General features: G+C 41.8%; 1 protein-coding gene across 3 annotated transcripts in view; it reads left to right on the forward strand.

Moving 5' to 3' along the window:
• Positions 1-16,168, forward strand: part of NKD1 (NKD inhibitor of WNT signaling pathway 1) — a 134,123-nt gene that overhangs the window by 71,685 nt on the left and 46,270 nt on the right. For all 3 annotated transcript variants that reach the window (XM_042438316.1, XM_042438317.1, XM_042438315.1), the window contains one exon: positions 7,354-7,411. In XM_042438316.1, the coding sequence (XP_042294250.1) occupies positions 7,354-7,411 (58 nt within the window). The remainder of the gene's footprint in view (positions 1-7,353; positions 7,412-16,168) is intronic.

The raw sequence follows: 16,168 nt of genomic DNA on the forward strand, positions 1-16,168 counted from the left end.
TAGGGTTGCCATGTTGAATACACAAGAGGGCTGTTGTATCTCTCCCATTGACTTTCTCCCATACCATACCATACAGAATCCTTAGTACAGTTGGCCCTCATATCCATAGATTTTTTTTTTAACCACAGGGCACCTATGAGAAAACAGGCACATGATGTATTACAGAAAATTAGTTATATGGAGAGTATATATGGCTCTTGGTTGATCTTGGCCTGACTAATCTGATTTGTTCCTCTGCTGCCTTGTCTACTGAATAAAATTCTCTTTACTTAAGTCGGAAGGTATTTTATTTTTTAAAAAATAGATCTCCAGAAACCCAATGAGTGTCAATAGTGCTCTTTGTAAAACCATAGTGTGGACTCTGTAATTCAAGCCATAGCTAGTTCTGGCTTTTGTTCATATCAAAACTGAATTATGAATCAAGAATCATAAAGTTGGAAGAGACCACAAGGGCCATCCACGTCCAACCCCCTGCCATGCAGGAACTCTCAATCAAACGCATACGACAGATGGCCATCCAACCTCTGTTTTAAGCCTCCAAGGAGGGAGACTCCACTACACTCTGAGGAAGGGTGTGTTCCACTGTCAAATAGCCCTTACTATCAAGGCCAGTCGCTTTTGTCTTCTCCATCCGTCTCAGCTTTCCTCCCACTGGTTCATGGCAGCTGCTTGAATTTTTGAATGTAGGAGGGGGAGGGAGAAAATACCTGGTGTCTTTCAGTTACTGATGTTTCAGCCCATCCTGGGTCACTGTTTGTCTTTTATGGTGATTGAAATACTGATGGTTTAGGATTTATTTTCCTCTCCTTCTACCATGCAACTTCCTGTTCTCCAAAAAGTTTGACTTGCTTGGAAAGGAAGTCTTGTATACCTGGGTTTATGGGTGCGGGAAGAAAATTTTGTTAAGGGAGAAGGGATAAGGCTTGGGTGCTTATGGATGTGAACCCTCGTTCTTCCAGCACCTCCTGTTGACAGATTTATGGGCAACATTGCCCGGGTCTCAGAGGTTGCACACTGTTGTTTGTTGTAGGGGATACAAGATCTTCACATTTGCAAATGGCATGCCCCTTTGCAGAAGCAAAGTTGTCAGGATATAGTTGCAGCCTACCAATGGTATAGTGTGAGAATAGATAGCACCTGTTGGGAGTGATCAGGATTAGAACTGATGGCTTGGGAGGGGGAGGGGAGTAGCTCATCACCATGTATGAATGCAAGAGCTGGAGAGTGAAGAAAAAGGATAGGAGGAAAATCAACTCACTTGAGATGTGTTGCTGGAGAAGAGTGCTGAAAATCTCATGGATAGCCAAAAAGACAAACAAATAGGTCCTAGAACAGATCAAGCCTGAAATCTCCCTGGAAGCCAAGATGATGAGATTGAGGCTGTCATACTTTGGCCACATCATGAGAAGGCATGATGAAAAGGCAATAATTCTAGGAAAGGTAGAGGACAGAAGAAAGAGAGGGAGGCTGCATGTTAGATGGCTGGATTCAATCAAGGAGGTCATGGACCTGAATCTGCAGGATCTAAGCAGAACAGTGAAGGACAAGGGCTTCTGGAGTCGTCTCATCCACAAGATCACCATGAGTTGGGGGTAAACACAAGGGCAGCTAACGACAGCAACGTGTTTGACACTAGTTCTGAAATGATTTATATATACTGGCGGTAAAGTTGAACATTTTGGCTTTTTCACAGTAGCCCTTTTTTCCAGATGAAAATCAGTTTTTTTCTGGTTAGAAGTACCTCACAAACAGTATGAGACCATTCCTATATTCTGCTCTGAAATAACCAGCATGGTCAACCATGATTTTTTCTATTCTCCTGTCCCTTGAAGAGTGCAAGTGTGACATCTTTTATAAGGCCAAGATCAACATTGTGGCAAAGAAACAGCTTTGTTCTTCCATTTCAGAATGTTCTGGAGTAATGTTTTGGGTGGCAGATTCCTAGATTCACATGGAGGGCATGATCCAGGGAGAATTACTTAAGCTTCTGTTCTGTTGATGGATTGCATTCAAATGTTACTGTGACTATTTTCTTCCATGCTGGGGTAATGGCACATCTTCAAAAAAGAGGTTGTTGTTTTCCCTTCAATGCTGTGTTAATAGTGGAGGCAACACAGCAGCCCATGCTACTCCTTTCTGCATTCATAAGTAAATATTTCCTTTTTTGTTTCTGAGAATAATATATATATATATTGGCTGCCCACATAGCCCTATTAAATAAATGTCTGTCTTCAGAGATAATGCATGCCATAATAAGACTGGCATGAAGGGGCAAATTTAATTGACAGCTGATGAGTTCTAACAGCCCAATGATGCCACTGAAATGCATAAAGGTTACAGTGGTTGCTTTTAGAAAAAGGGCATTCAGTTAATGGGCCATTAAAACATGTATTGCTGCATTTGCAAACTCAGAAAAACAGCTGTTTGGAACTTGTGATTATAACTATTCTGAAGAGGGGAAGTTTTGAAAAATCCAGACCCTATATTGTCTATACTTATCAGCTTGATACTTAAAAATGAATTGTTAAATGGTCCCAAACTGAGAGTGATAAACAACAGCTGGTGCTCTCAATAAAAGAGACATATACACAAGTCCCATGAAGATATGGGTGTTTTCAGTTCCAAAGTTTTGACTTGTTTGTTTTAGAGTCAATACTCCTCCTCACTCCCTCCCCATCCAAGTACTTGACTGATGCATTAGTTACTGAAAATTGGGTACATGGATTGTTTGCATTGTTTCTGGGGAAAATATGGAATTCGTTTATAAAGTTGTAATATAAAGTAGGACTGGGTAACAAGTTACCCACTGGCTATATATGGTTCCTGGCATTTTTGCTTAGGAAGTGATGGTGATTCATGGTGGGTCCTGGTTTAGGGAACCTGTTCCTCTGTGCTATGAAAGATAATTGACGTCAGGGATGCAGCCGGGGGTTCCATGGGGTTTGGACCCCCCCTTCCATTAGATACAATGAATGGCGCATGCCACTGCACCACCACATACAAGCTCCATTAAAATAGTGGCACTTAGTCTGGACCCCCTGCCTTCCCAAAATCCTGGCTATGTCCCTGTTGACGTGGCTGAATGAAACTACGTGTGAAAGAGATCTGAGAGTTCAAGTAGACCACAAGTTGAACATGAGTCAACAGTATGTTGCGGCAGCTAAAAAGGCCAATGCGATTTTAGGCTGTATCACTAGAAGTATAGTGTCTAGATCAAGGGAAGTAAAAGTGCCACTCTATTCTGCTCTAGTCAGGCCCCACCTGGAATACTGTGTCCAGTTCTAGGCCCCACAATTCCAAAAGGATGTTGAGAAACTGGAGTGTGTCCAAAGGAGGGCAACCAAAACGGTGAAGGGTCTGGAAACCATGTCCTATGAAGAACGACTTAGGGTGCTGGGGATGTTTAGCCTGGAGAAGAAAAGGTTAAGAGGTTGTATGATAGCCCTGTTTAAATACTTGAAGGGATGTCATATTGAGGAGGGAGCTGACTTGTTTTCTGCTGCTCCGGAGACTAGGACACGGAGCTATGGATGCAAGCTGCAGGAAAAGAGATTCCACCTCAACATTAGGAGGAACTTCCTGACAGTAAGGGCTGTTCAACAGTGGAACACAGTCCCTCAGAGTGGCCATCAGTCGGGGATGCTTTGATTGAGATTTCCTGCATGGCAGAATGGGGTTGGCCTGGTTGGCCCTTGGGATCTCTTCCAATTCTATGATTCTGTGATTCTATGATTCTATAATGTTTTGAGCACTGGCCTGTGATTCTGGAGACAATGGTTCGAATCCCCAGTCGGACATGGAAACCCATTGGGTGACCTTGGGCAAGTCAATTCTCTCATCCTCAGAGGAAGACAATGGCAACCCCCCTCTGAACAAATCTTGTCAAGAAAACCCTGTGATAGTTTTGCCTAAGTGTTGCCACAAGCTGGAAGTGACTTGAAGGCACACAACAACAACGTTTTCTGCATACAGGCATGACTCTAGAATGCTGAAGTTCTAGTATGATTGCAGATGGAAAGGGAGTAACAGTTTTATCTGTGAATAAAGCTTACAGAATGGAGCTGCACATGGGATCCTTGTGAGAAGGGTAACTGGCACCCATTTCTTTCTTCTTTTTTGCCTTTGGGATGAATTTAGAAATCCAATAAAACCTCCTAGTTCTTTAGGCGTTAGTAACACTAATGTTGGACCAGCCATTAGTAAGTTGAGTCCATACACTGGGAATTCCCTGCTGGTTATGTTTCTGTCCATCCATTTCTCTTGATGAATGAAAAAAGATTGCATTCCACATAGGTGCTCTGTAATACTGTCACCCAAATCCTCTGGTCACTTCTGTAGTCTCACAAAATGTCAGGCTTGGGCATGGGAGAGAGAGAACCTTTCCATCAAACTGAATAGAGATAGTCTTGAGGTTAGGTCTGAGCTGGGGGTGTAATATTTCTGAGTCTTTAGTCACCTTCAGTATCTCACTGTTTGGGGGGGAAAACAGATCATATTTTAACACTCAATTTCAGTCAAGAAAGCCCTTCTAGCTCTATTATAGATTCTGTTTGCCTTTTTATGTCTGACAGGATACAGGAGTGCTAAATATTAAGATGCCTTGTAGAGAAGTATTTTAATCTTTAAATCTCTTTTCTTGCCTGTATGTTCTCCGTGTTATCTTTTTTTGTTCACCCAAATTCTTTGTGTCTATCCCAAAACTTCTGTATAAAATATGTATGCAGAGCTATGAATTGCAAAGGTGCGCTTTATGTTTTCATTGATAAAATAATACTGCTTCTTGTGTTTCATGTTAAATTCCTAGGGAGAAAGTACAAACGAAACATGATACATGCATGTATTTAGAGCAGATTCTCTATGACTCCCTCCATGTGAGAGGATCAAGACTTTATTGTAATTCTGGTGCCCATTGTGTCCCCCTTTTATTGCTTTTTGTACTAGGAGGAAGGATTCCAATAGTAGAAAAATGAGTTTCTCTACTAGTTTTAACAGCAAGATTTGCAGCTCTGACCCGGATCAGGTTCCCAGGGCCCTATTCCCACTCACCTATTTGTGCTGGATGGAACCGGGCAGATTCGGATCCCCTGCCAAATTGTCACATTTAAAAACTTCCAGGTGTGTGTGTGTGTGTGTGTGTGTGTGATGTGTGTATTTGGGTCACTACAGATTATGGATCTTCCCCTGCCTCCGTTTTCAACCCCAAAATGCAATCTAATGCCATCTCTGCATTCTCCCTCCTTACCACCCCACAGTGCCTCATACACATATAACAACAACAACAACAACAACAACAACAACAATTTCCTCACCGCAAATGGCATCTCTGCATCCTTTGCTTTCCCTCAGCCACCCCAGAATTCCTTACAGATAGTAGCAAAAGCATTCTGTATCAATTTGCCAAATTGAAAGAGAAACATTTGTAACATTCGCATTGTAATTTAGGAAAAAAGCCTCTTGCAAAGTGCCGTGCTGGGAGCAAGGAAATGAAAGGGAAAGTAGCACAAGCAGACACACATTCTATCTATATATGTATCTACCTGTGGCAAAAAGCATGCACATAGTCTGTCAAAAATAAAAAAGAAAGAGAGAAAGCTGCCTGGTGTGAGAGGAAGTCTTGTTCCATTCTGTGCCCTCCCTCTGACCTAATTCCCTCCTCTGAACTTGACTCTTCGTCCTGCTCTTTCCTTCTCCTCCTCTTGCTCCGTTACTCCGATTGCCCTTCTTTCCCCCGGCTCCTTCATCTTCCTCCTCATCCATCACCCTGATTCTCTTGGCACCCTTTCTCCAAGGCTCTTTCCTTCTCCTCCTGCTCCTGCTCCGTTCCCCGATTGCCCTTGGCACCCTTTCAAGGCTCCTTCCTTCTCCTCCTCCTCCGTCACTACGATTCTCTTGGTTCCCTTTCTCCAGTTCCACCCTTTGCCCTCCCTCTGACCTAAATCCTCCCCTGAACCTGCCCTGATCATGATCAGGGCCAAGTTCATATTCGCTGGACCCATTCCCCCCCCCCCCAAAGATACAGCTTTTCCTCTGCTTTCAAAAGACCTGCACCAAGTGGCATTTGCCCCTCAACAGATGTGCAAGCCTCGGATTCACTTGTGGGGGATTTGGGGCGAATATGAACTTCCTGTAGTTAATCTGGGTTCTGATCTGGGGTAAAATGTAGTCTGAATGGCCCCCAGGTCTCAATGTCTGGACCTTCTTCTCTGAGTGAGGAGAAGGAATCTCAGGATGAGAGTGCATCTTGAAAAATGTGTTTGTGCTTTCCTCATTTCTTACACTTGCTGTACTTTTGGTTGGATGGCCTCTCTGTGTCCATGTGGTTGATGTTAAGTCATCATGCTTAAGAATTCACTAATGGTTGCATTTTGTAACATTAATCTTTGTAACGTTAGTCTTGTAACATCGTCTGTCCTCACCTTTATGATATCATGAAGAACTTTCCCTTCATCTCAAGTTTTGATCCTGATATCACTGGGGCTTAGGTAGTCCTAGCCTGGCAATGCTAAGTAAATGGGAAGCAAAATGTTAAAGCCCCCGGTTTCTTGCTCTGGATTAGCTCTGCTGTGGCTGCTATGGATACTCTGGAAAGCTGTCTGCAGTATTGGACCATTACAAATGTGAGGTGGCTGATGGTTCTGCTGCTGCACTGAGATGGCAAATCTACTCTTGATATGACCACTGCTCCTCCTCTCTGCGCTGAATGGAAATGGTCTTTGTGCTAGAAATATTTCTTGGGGATCTGGGAAGCAGATTAAAATGTGGCTGGTGGAACTCTGCACGTACCAAATCCAGGTTTAGGTCTTGAAGAGTAATTTCTTTGAAGGTCCATCATCAACCTGGACAGTTATAGTAAACATAAATGGGTTGTGCCTTTAATGTCAAGCAGGACTAGTTGGTGGAATCCAGACATTTCCAGGAACCTTGCTGTTCCCAAACAGATAGCACAGAGCAGGATATCTCTGCTACCAGCTTGGATGAAACTATAGCCCATATCTTCAGGTTTAGTTAACAATAAATATTATCCCATGGTTTCAAGATTCACACTCTTGCATAGAGAGCCAGGGTGCTGTAGTGGTTTGACTGATTTTTGGACTAGGACATGGGAGAACAGGATGCAGATTCTTCGTCACCCATGAAAACCTACTGGGCAACCTTGGACAAGTCACACTTTTTCACCCTCAGGGGATGGCAAGGGCAAATTCCCTCTGAACAAACCTTCCAAAAAAAACCACGCCGTGATAAGTTTGCCTAAGAATCACTGTAAATTGGAAACAACTTGGAGACACACAAAAACAACTCTTGTGTAGCCCCAAACAAGCTAATATATGCCTTTGTTTTTTTGTTATTTTACAGGATGCAGCTGGTGAAGGTTACCGGGAGTCTATCGAAAATGAACACTTTCATCTGGAAGGTACCATTTTATTTTTAAAATATTACTATTAAAATTAAATGTGACTTGTGTTAGCAGTGGGGCATCTCAAAGAGACCTGTGTCCTAGAGGTTTTGCTTCTTATCAGACCTACTGGTAGAATGTGTGAGTGCAGATTTTGCCAGGAAAAGTGGTGCCCGCAAAAAGCATATTGCTCTGTTTCTTTCCATGTGTTTCCTCTTCTGGATTTCCTGCAATGATATCCTCCAGCCTGGGCATCCCACTCTTATTTCTCTTTGTCTTTTCCAGCTGTCGGTCTACATTTCACATCTATTGAGCATATTCAGTCACCATCTGAGTGTTTATCTCACCCCCCTCTGGTCATTTTTCTCTCTGTGGTTTTCTTTTTCTAAAAGAAACACCATTGTTTTGGTAAACCTCAGGGCTCCACTGAGCATCCTAATACTTTGCTTGTTTCTTAATGGCCCCATTTTCACAACAAAGTCACCAGGACTCACCAGATTTACTATTAGAGGGAGAGACTACAAGTAAAAAGCATGAAATGCCATTAGAGTGGATAGTTATATTTACCATTATAGTGTGGAATACTGTACCGGAGTTAAATATCTAAATCAGTGTATTGCCTTGAGCAGTAGCATTATAGAAACAGTGGAAAAGTACCCTTAAGGCTAATGTAACATCCAACATATTATATTTTCAAACTTGCCAGCAGCTATCCTATGTCTTGGGCAATACAATGCTCTTTCTTTCCATTTTGTGTGCACAGTAGTCTGCCAGTCATCGCTATAAATGTGTTGAGGAAGACAGGAAGACTTTTTCATAGTGGAAGAGTTTTGTCTCCTTGGCTTCCGCCACACTTACAAAGCTGAGCTTAGTTTTAAAATGGGTACAACATTTTCTGAACTTCTGAACAGTTGTGCTGGAAGAAAGGAGGAAGAATGAATGGACCCAGGAGCCCTTCACTTAACAGAGTATATTGTCTGAATGAAGCCATTGTTTCACACATTTTTTCACCAAATAATGGTGTCTGCCTGGACTATTTCTTTATCTTTTGGACATCCAGCATAGCAGAATTCGGAAAAGTCACTTTTTGAACAACAATTTGTAGAGTCCCCCAGCTAGCAAGGGCATTTTGCCTGGGGGATTCTGGGACTTGTAGATAAAAAAAGTCTCAGACTGTTCCAAAATCTGTGGTAATTGAGATCACTAGGATGAAGGTCTGTGATGAAATGAGACTTGTTTCCTAAATCCTTTCCTTCCAATTTCCTCTTTATTTTGTTCCCTCTTTACTTTTTTATGATCCAAGACAAATACACATTTAGCCACAGGTAAATGTTGCAGAGGAATTACCCATTAATGTCAGGGAAGGAACATTTCATACCAAATGGAATGATATCCATATTTTAAATCTGAAATGCAAAACCACACTGTTACTTCTACTGAGTAGCTTCCATACTCTATACATCATGCAGCATCATATTTATTAGCGTCCTATATTGTCTGTCTATTATAAGTGGTCTGATCTCAAACCTCAGGTTTCCTGATTCAGCAAATACTGCTTCTTAGATTTGTCATGTGTCTGGTTAGAGGGCTTTTGATGGTGTCAACATACTACAGTTTGAATCAGGAATATGTTCTCTGGCAAATTTGTCATGAGAAGACAAAGCAGCAATTAGACAAATGATTGAATCCCTTGTTTTTGTTTTCACGTTATTAGAGTCATTACCTTCTTCTAACGCCCCTCCAGCCCAACAGACACTGATGATTAACAAGCCATCTGAGCAGGAAAGATAAAAAGAACTGTCTGATCAGTCCAGAAAAGAGGCTGGATTTAACTTCTGGGTTGTTATGTAAAGCTTGATCAAATCCTTTTGGTCTTAACAGACTTAACTGGTCAACAGCAAAAGGCTCTGGATTCTGGGATTAAGATTGTATTTGGTAAGAGGACTGATGCATTAGTGCTTTTCTTTTGAACTGTGGAGAGAACAAAGTAAACATCAAACGCCTTAAGCCACCAGAGCGAGTTGTTGACTCAGTGTTGATGCTTGACAAGGGGCTAGGATGCAACTGGGGCTATTCTGTTTACTGAGCAGTTGGCGGAAAGAAACTGTTTGACCACCGTTGCCTATTTCAGCCTGTACCTGCCTTTGAATTCCTGGCTTAAGAAGTCTCTGTAAATTTGGGACAATTGGATTTCTTTCTCTGCAGCGATCACACCAGGCACGCTGAAGTTAAACAAAAGATCTTTGAAGATTAATGTTGGCCACCAGTGGGTACAACTAGGCCAGCTCATTTTTTTTTTTTTTTTTTTTTTTTTAGTATTTTATTACTGTTATCATGTTCTTTCTCCACTGTTAACTTGGAAGTGGAAATTGCTCAGGCCTAAAAACCATGAATCCCAAGTTTATTTCAGATTTAGGATTGTGTAGGATCAGTTCATATGTGGAAAAATCTTCCCACTCAGAGTGGCCATGTACCTGGAGTCTGCAACGGGTCTTAGCCCTGCTTGTAACACAGAGCCAAATCCTGGCACTTGGAAGGGACATCATCTGTGGTCAGCAGTTGGTGCTGTGGATGGATTGGCATAGGGGCAGAAAGCCAAGAAAGAGGCCAGTCAGAGAGAACATGGAAAGAAATGGGAGAAGGGACTTCTGAAGGAACTTAGGAAAGTCTGGAGAGGAAGGGCAGAGGGGAATGATGGAGAAAAGAAATAAGATCCAAAAAGGTGAACTCTTAAGGGCAGGCGTGACTTTACTGAATAGCAAGTTTGTCCTGTATCCAGTTCATGGATGCTCACAATCCTGGAAACATCGATAGTACTTCTGCAAGCAGGCATAGAGGCCATCCAACCACCTGGAGGACAAAGGACTCAAGGAATAAAACTATAGAGTTTATTATGGTTGAGAGTGTGCACTCAACTGTGATGTAATTGCTTAAATAAATGGAAACTTGGTGAGATGATTAATGCTTTGATTCCTCCTTGTGAAGAGGGGGTAAGGTGTATGATGGTAGGTTTGATGATCTGCTTCACAAACTAGCTACATTAGATTCAATGGGCAAAGAGTGCTGTCTGTACTAGTTTGTGTACAGTCAGATGACTGACCAGCCAAGAAGGAGCCACCCTTACAAAACCATCCCATCCACGCCATTTCTTCAATTTGAGCAGTTTGTTCCATTTACGAGCCTCAGAGTATTCTTTATATTGTCTCATCTCATTTGAGGTCTGACCACAAACATCCTTTGACCATGTCAGCTGCCTCTGGTCCTGCGGTTCTTTGTTGGCTTTCAAAAGGGCAATTCCCTGCTTGGCTGAGGCCCACAGCTTGGAAGCAGCAAGTTGCAAAGAGCCTGTTATTATGTTATTTGTGATTCATTCCAAATAACTAAGATACAACTTAACAATGAATAACTTTACTTTTTTTGTGGTATGATTCTAACTTTGGTAGTTATCATATATACTCAACTATGAGTTGATCTCATATATAAGTCTAGGGTCAGGCTTTGGGGCCAGTGATGATAAAACATTGTTCTCCCTTGTGAGATGGATGTAAATGGAGATTTACCCCCTTGTTAGAGATGCACATTTAGAAATAATGAATGCAATGTAAAAATAAAAATAGAAATGCATCTCACCATGCTAGGAAACACTATGACCAGGTAGCCTATGTGCCTGTTTAGCCTGCTATCTAGTAGTGACAAGGAGTAGCTCTCATATGGCTAGAGTCATGAATCCACTCTGAGGTTCAGTGTGAGCTTTAAAGCAGTGCATAGCCTTTACATTTCAGATTGACTCCCATCACTGACCCACCACTCCACCAATGTTGATACCTCTAGCTTGGTGTTCTCCTTTCTAGTTCCTTGTTTTTAAACAAGATTTGGACTGGGTAATCTGTCAAATGGAGAGCCCATGTAATGTAGTGGTTTGAGTTTTGGAGTACAACTCTGGAGGCCAGGTTTTGAATCCTGGCTCAGCCATGGAAACCCACTTGGTGACCTTGGGCAAGTTATACTCTCTCAGCCTCAGGGGAAAGCAATGGCATACCTCCTGTGAACAAATCTTGTCAGGAAAACCCCATGATAGGTTCATCTTAGAGTTGCCATAAGTTGGAAATAAATTGAAGGCATACAACAACCTTTAAAATAGAATAATGGGGCACATGGGCCACTAGGGATGGAAATAATATTTGTAAATGTTTTGGAAATGGTCAGAAATCACTTTTCTTGAATGTTCAGAAACCCTGACAAGGAGAGTCCTGGAGTGGTAAGAATCTTTGTAGTTCAGGGCCTATGAACTCTGTTCAAAATTCTCATGTGGCTGCTTTGAGGAGAAAGCATCTTTCTGCATAGGGACAAGCATTTTCTGCACATATATTTCTGCAGAACGTCTATGCAGAAAATCCTGTAGACAACCCTCAGTGAGTTTTTGTGCAGAACAAGGCCTGAATTGTGAAGTGTTTAAACACTGTACAGTTTTTGAAGGCTTTTATCACACCAGGAAGAAAATGACTGAAAATTACTCATTTCTTATTTCAAGAAGAAAATGAATGAAGAATTACATCCCTATGGGCCACCTTAACCTATTTAGAGCCCCTCTTCTGGAGAATGTCTGGGTGTTGTTTTTCTTTCATGTGTTCCTATTGCCTGTGACTGGAAGCCTACTTGATCCCGGCCCTGCCATTTGCCCGCAGAACCCCAAACTTGGCATGGAGATTGGGCTGGCGTCCAGGTGAACAGGAGCCAGATTCACATAGATCATTGGGAGTGATTTCAAGGAAACCAGTAAAAACATAGAGGTGGCTTGGTTTGGTGTGTGGGTCTGAAGTCCCTCTAGACCTAAGCTACATTTTTATAACTCCCCTCTCCTTGCAAAAACCAAGTGCCACCTGAGCTGGAAGCTGATAAGATGAGGAATGAGATGGTGGTTGTGGTGGTGGAAAGTTCTGCTAAAGCATGAAGTTGGGACAGTTTCATGCCAAGTTGATAATGTTTACCTTGGCAGGAAGAATAAACATTTCCAAACAACACAAGACTGGTAGGGCTTAGCAGACATTTTCCTGTGGTCATACAAAGATCCAGGAAATTGCAAGAAACAGGTAAGCTGTTCACTCGTGTGCCAGAGGAAAATGTTACGTTGTATGCACTTTATGGGGAGGGAGTGGGAAGGAAGGGAAACTTTTTGGGGTTAATTGGATAGCTCTCTTTTCAAAAGTTAGGAATTGAAGCACATGCCCAAAAACAGTTGTTTCAAAATGATGCCTTTTTGCTGAATTGTCAATTATTGGGATGGGAAATTAGTGTTCTGGTACTTTCTCTCAGAACATTAGAAGGGCATCTACTTGCTCTTTCTCCAATGTGATGTCTGCCATCCTAGGCTAGTAATGCCACTCTACACTCACCATTGGGCAAACAGGACAGTCTCTATGCAAGAGGATTCATGGACACAAATCTGGCATTAGTAATGGCAATTTTGCAACCTACCTGGACTTCAACGTACCTGGACACACATTAAGGGATTTATAGGTTGAGGTCCTTAAACAAGGAAATTACCAAGGAAGACAAGAAACAGAAACTGCAGAACTGAATTACATTCAAAAATGGCAATCGTTTGGCAGAGGTATGAACAAAGAAAATGGCTTCATGGCACACTACATATATTAATACAAGAGTCCTTGCTACTGCACATATAACAAAAGGAATCTTCTCAGGGATTGTTTTGAACCCTGGAAAACTCATGTTTGGTGAGCAGTTTTGTTGCTTTCATTTGTTGTGTTGATGGTTTAGTCCCTTTACAGTGGTACCTCGGGATACGAAATACCCAGGTTACGAAATTTCCGGGATACGAAAAAATCCCATAGGAAATAATTGTTCCGGGTTACGAATGTTTTTTCGGGTTACGAAAATTTTTTTGGTGCTTTTCGGCGCTATTTTACACGGAATCGCGGCTTTTCCCCATTAGCGCCTATGGCATTTCGGCTTACGAAGGCTTTTCGGGTTACGAAAGCGGCCGCGGAACGAATTAATTTCGTAACCCGAGGGAGCAGTGTATTATGGTTGAGCTTGATGGGTTTATTTGCAGAGCTTGGAAGTTAGCGTTCCAAGTTATGATGTTACCTGTAAAGCTTTACAAATTGGGGGAAATGAGGACATAATAAATATCCTTTTGTGCTATAGTAAGTGGCAATATTTTGTTTATTTTTACTTCTAAAGTGTGTGTGTGTGTGTGGGGGGGAAGGGGATAATTTTATAGGATTTTGGGGCTCTACTTTACATTTTTTTGAAAAACTAAAAATGTTGTGCTAGGTAATCTAACATCCCATTAGCATGGCAAAAATATCTGCATGCTGAGATATACTCCATGGATAGTGCATGACCACTATGCAGCCCACATGCAGGTAAGCATAGGTGCCATTGTACAAAGCCTTGTGCACAATATACAGTTCGAATCTGCAATGGATAATGTGCCACTACCACATCCAGTGCACAGTGTGCAAAGACAAGGTACAGAGGAGCATGCATCGGTGCAACTCTGTTCCATTATGTGTCCATTATGCAATGGCAACTTTTTGCCCCCACAATTGGTGGAAGGATCCAAGAAGGCAGTGTTCTGTCAAACAGTAGGACAGAGCAGCAGGTTGTCTTTTTCCCATACAAATGTTCATCTGCCTAGTGGATAAACATATCTGGGAGATGATGAATTGACTGACAGTGCAGGAGTATTAAGCACACAATTGGTAAGACCCGTGAGTTGAGGTTAATGGGGGTTATTCAGGGCATCATGTGAAGGGGCCTCTCCAAAATGATGATGATTATCATGATCATTGTGGAGGAGAAACAAGAGAAGACAACTGTGTTTTTCAATGAATTAAAAGCAATTCTATTACTCCAGAAGTTCATGCAAAGTTCCTTAAATCTGAGGTTTTACAATATGTGCATTGACATAATCAATCAGCTGACTGAGAAATGTTTTAACTCAGTCCGCACAATGTGAGACCCAATCCCACCCTTTCCTACTACAGTGTATGGTCTTCCAGAAGCTCCATAAACCTCCTGGACTTCTGGATAGTCTGTGATTGCAAAAATAGAGCTGTATTTATCTAACTGCTTCATATCATAAGATTCACTTTAATTGGTTCATAGCCTTACTCTGAACAAAGGGAGAGAGAAAGGAGAAGAAGAAAAATCAGAAAAATCCCCCATCAAGAAGAACACATTGATTTACTCTCTTTGGTTACTCTGTGCTTATTTTGTTTGGCAACTGCAATTTTATAGATACAAACCTTTATATATATATAATCTCCACAGTATTTTTTTTTTCCTTTTAATTTTTCCTCCCCTTTTTTGGTGTGATCCCTTTAGGGCTTTGTTTTATTTCATTTGAAAGTCCTAAGGAAAAGCCTACACGACACTATTTAAATGAAGGCTGTGCGTAGGTAATGTCATTAATAATGCAGGCTTTGATTTCCAACCAGTCTCTTGTCTAACTTAGATGTTCAAGGAGAAAACTGGGTTTCTGCCACATTGGCAATGATAAGAGCTCTGAAGGTACCAGGACGATGGAATAAGCATACCAAGCTTTTCATCAAAATTGCTTCCCATGGGGAAAGCTGTCACTATGACCCTGACATAGCTAATCGTGAAGAAACAATGCTGCAGAGACCCATCTTGAATGTTCTTCAGGTTGCTAGGATCCAGGCATACAAACGAGGTTACTGTTAGCATGAATGAGTATTTCTTATTTCACTATACTTTACACATCAGGAATGGGAAACCTCAGGTCCTGGTGCTGACTCTAGCCCTCCCTGGATGGCCAGTCCTTCTCTTACAAGATGCCACCATTTTGTGGTTTCCCACTTTGGGGGCAGGGCTTTTGCCATTATAAAAAGCAGAAATCCTTTTCACAAGGCTTAGGACCTTATCACACCCCTTATTCATTCTGTATTATTCTATTTGAAATCTACTCCAGCCATTCTCACGAGAGTAGCTGACTGTCACACTCTCTATAGCATCCTCGATGCATTTGCGCTTTAATAGCATCATTTGCTGGATTTCCCCCCTCTGCATTAATGGCATCATTACTGACTCCTATGCCCCATCCACTGCTTTATGATTGGTTCATCTAATGTTTTTTAAAAAAACATTGTAGTCGTAACAGCGCAATAGCACCGTGACATCATTATCATCGTCCACGCCATCCTTCACCATTTTTATTCCTTTCTCCTGCAGAAAGAATAGCGGCTGCCATGTGTTTTGTCTTCCATATAATGTAATACCTTTTAGCCTTTTAAAAAAATTGGAGTTGTAATAGCACAGTAACACTATGATGTCATAGCTGTATGAAGGACTTCTGCACATGGAATTCAATAACTCTACTCCCTGGATGTGAACAATCATGAAGTACTATCCAAAAGGGGGCTTGTGCATGTGCAAATTAATAACTCTGCTCTCTGAAAGTGGAGAATAGTGCTTTGTGATCCCACATGTCAGACGGAGTGGAGTTATTGACCTCCATATGTACATGCTCCTTTCTGGACAGTGCTTCGTGATCTCCCACTACTGAGGAGCAGAGCTATTGATTTTCATGTCCACACACCCCTCAGCTTCTTCCTTCTTTCTTTTCTGAACTGGGTGGGCAACTGTAAATGCTATAATACTATAATTAGCATTGGAAGTCATCTGAGGCTTCTCTGCCAGATATTTCCTTGGGGATCCTTGCGGGAGGGATAACCTGAGCACTCCCAAACCACATCAACTAATGGATCATTTGTGGAAGAATGCACT

This window comes from Sceloporus undulatus, chromosome 8 (assembly GCF_019175285.1).
Source record: "Sceloporus undulatus isolate JIND9_A2432 ecotype Alabama chromosome 8, SceUnd_v1.1, whole genome shotgun sequence".
NCBI classification, from domain to species: domain Eukaryota; kingdom Metazoa; phylum Chordata; class Lepidosauria; order Squamata; family Phrynosomatidae; genus Sceloporus; species Sceloporus undulatus.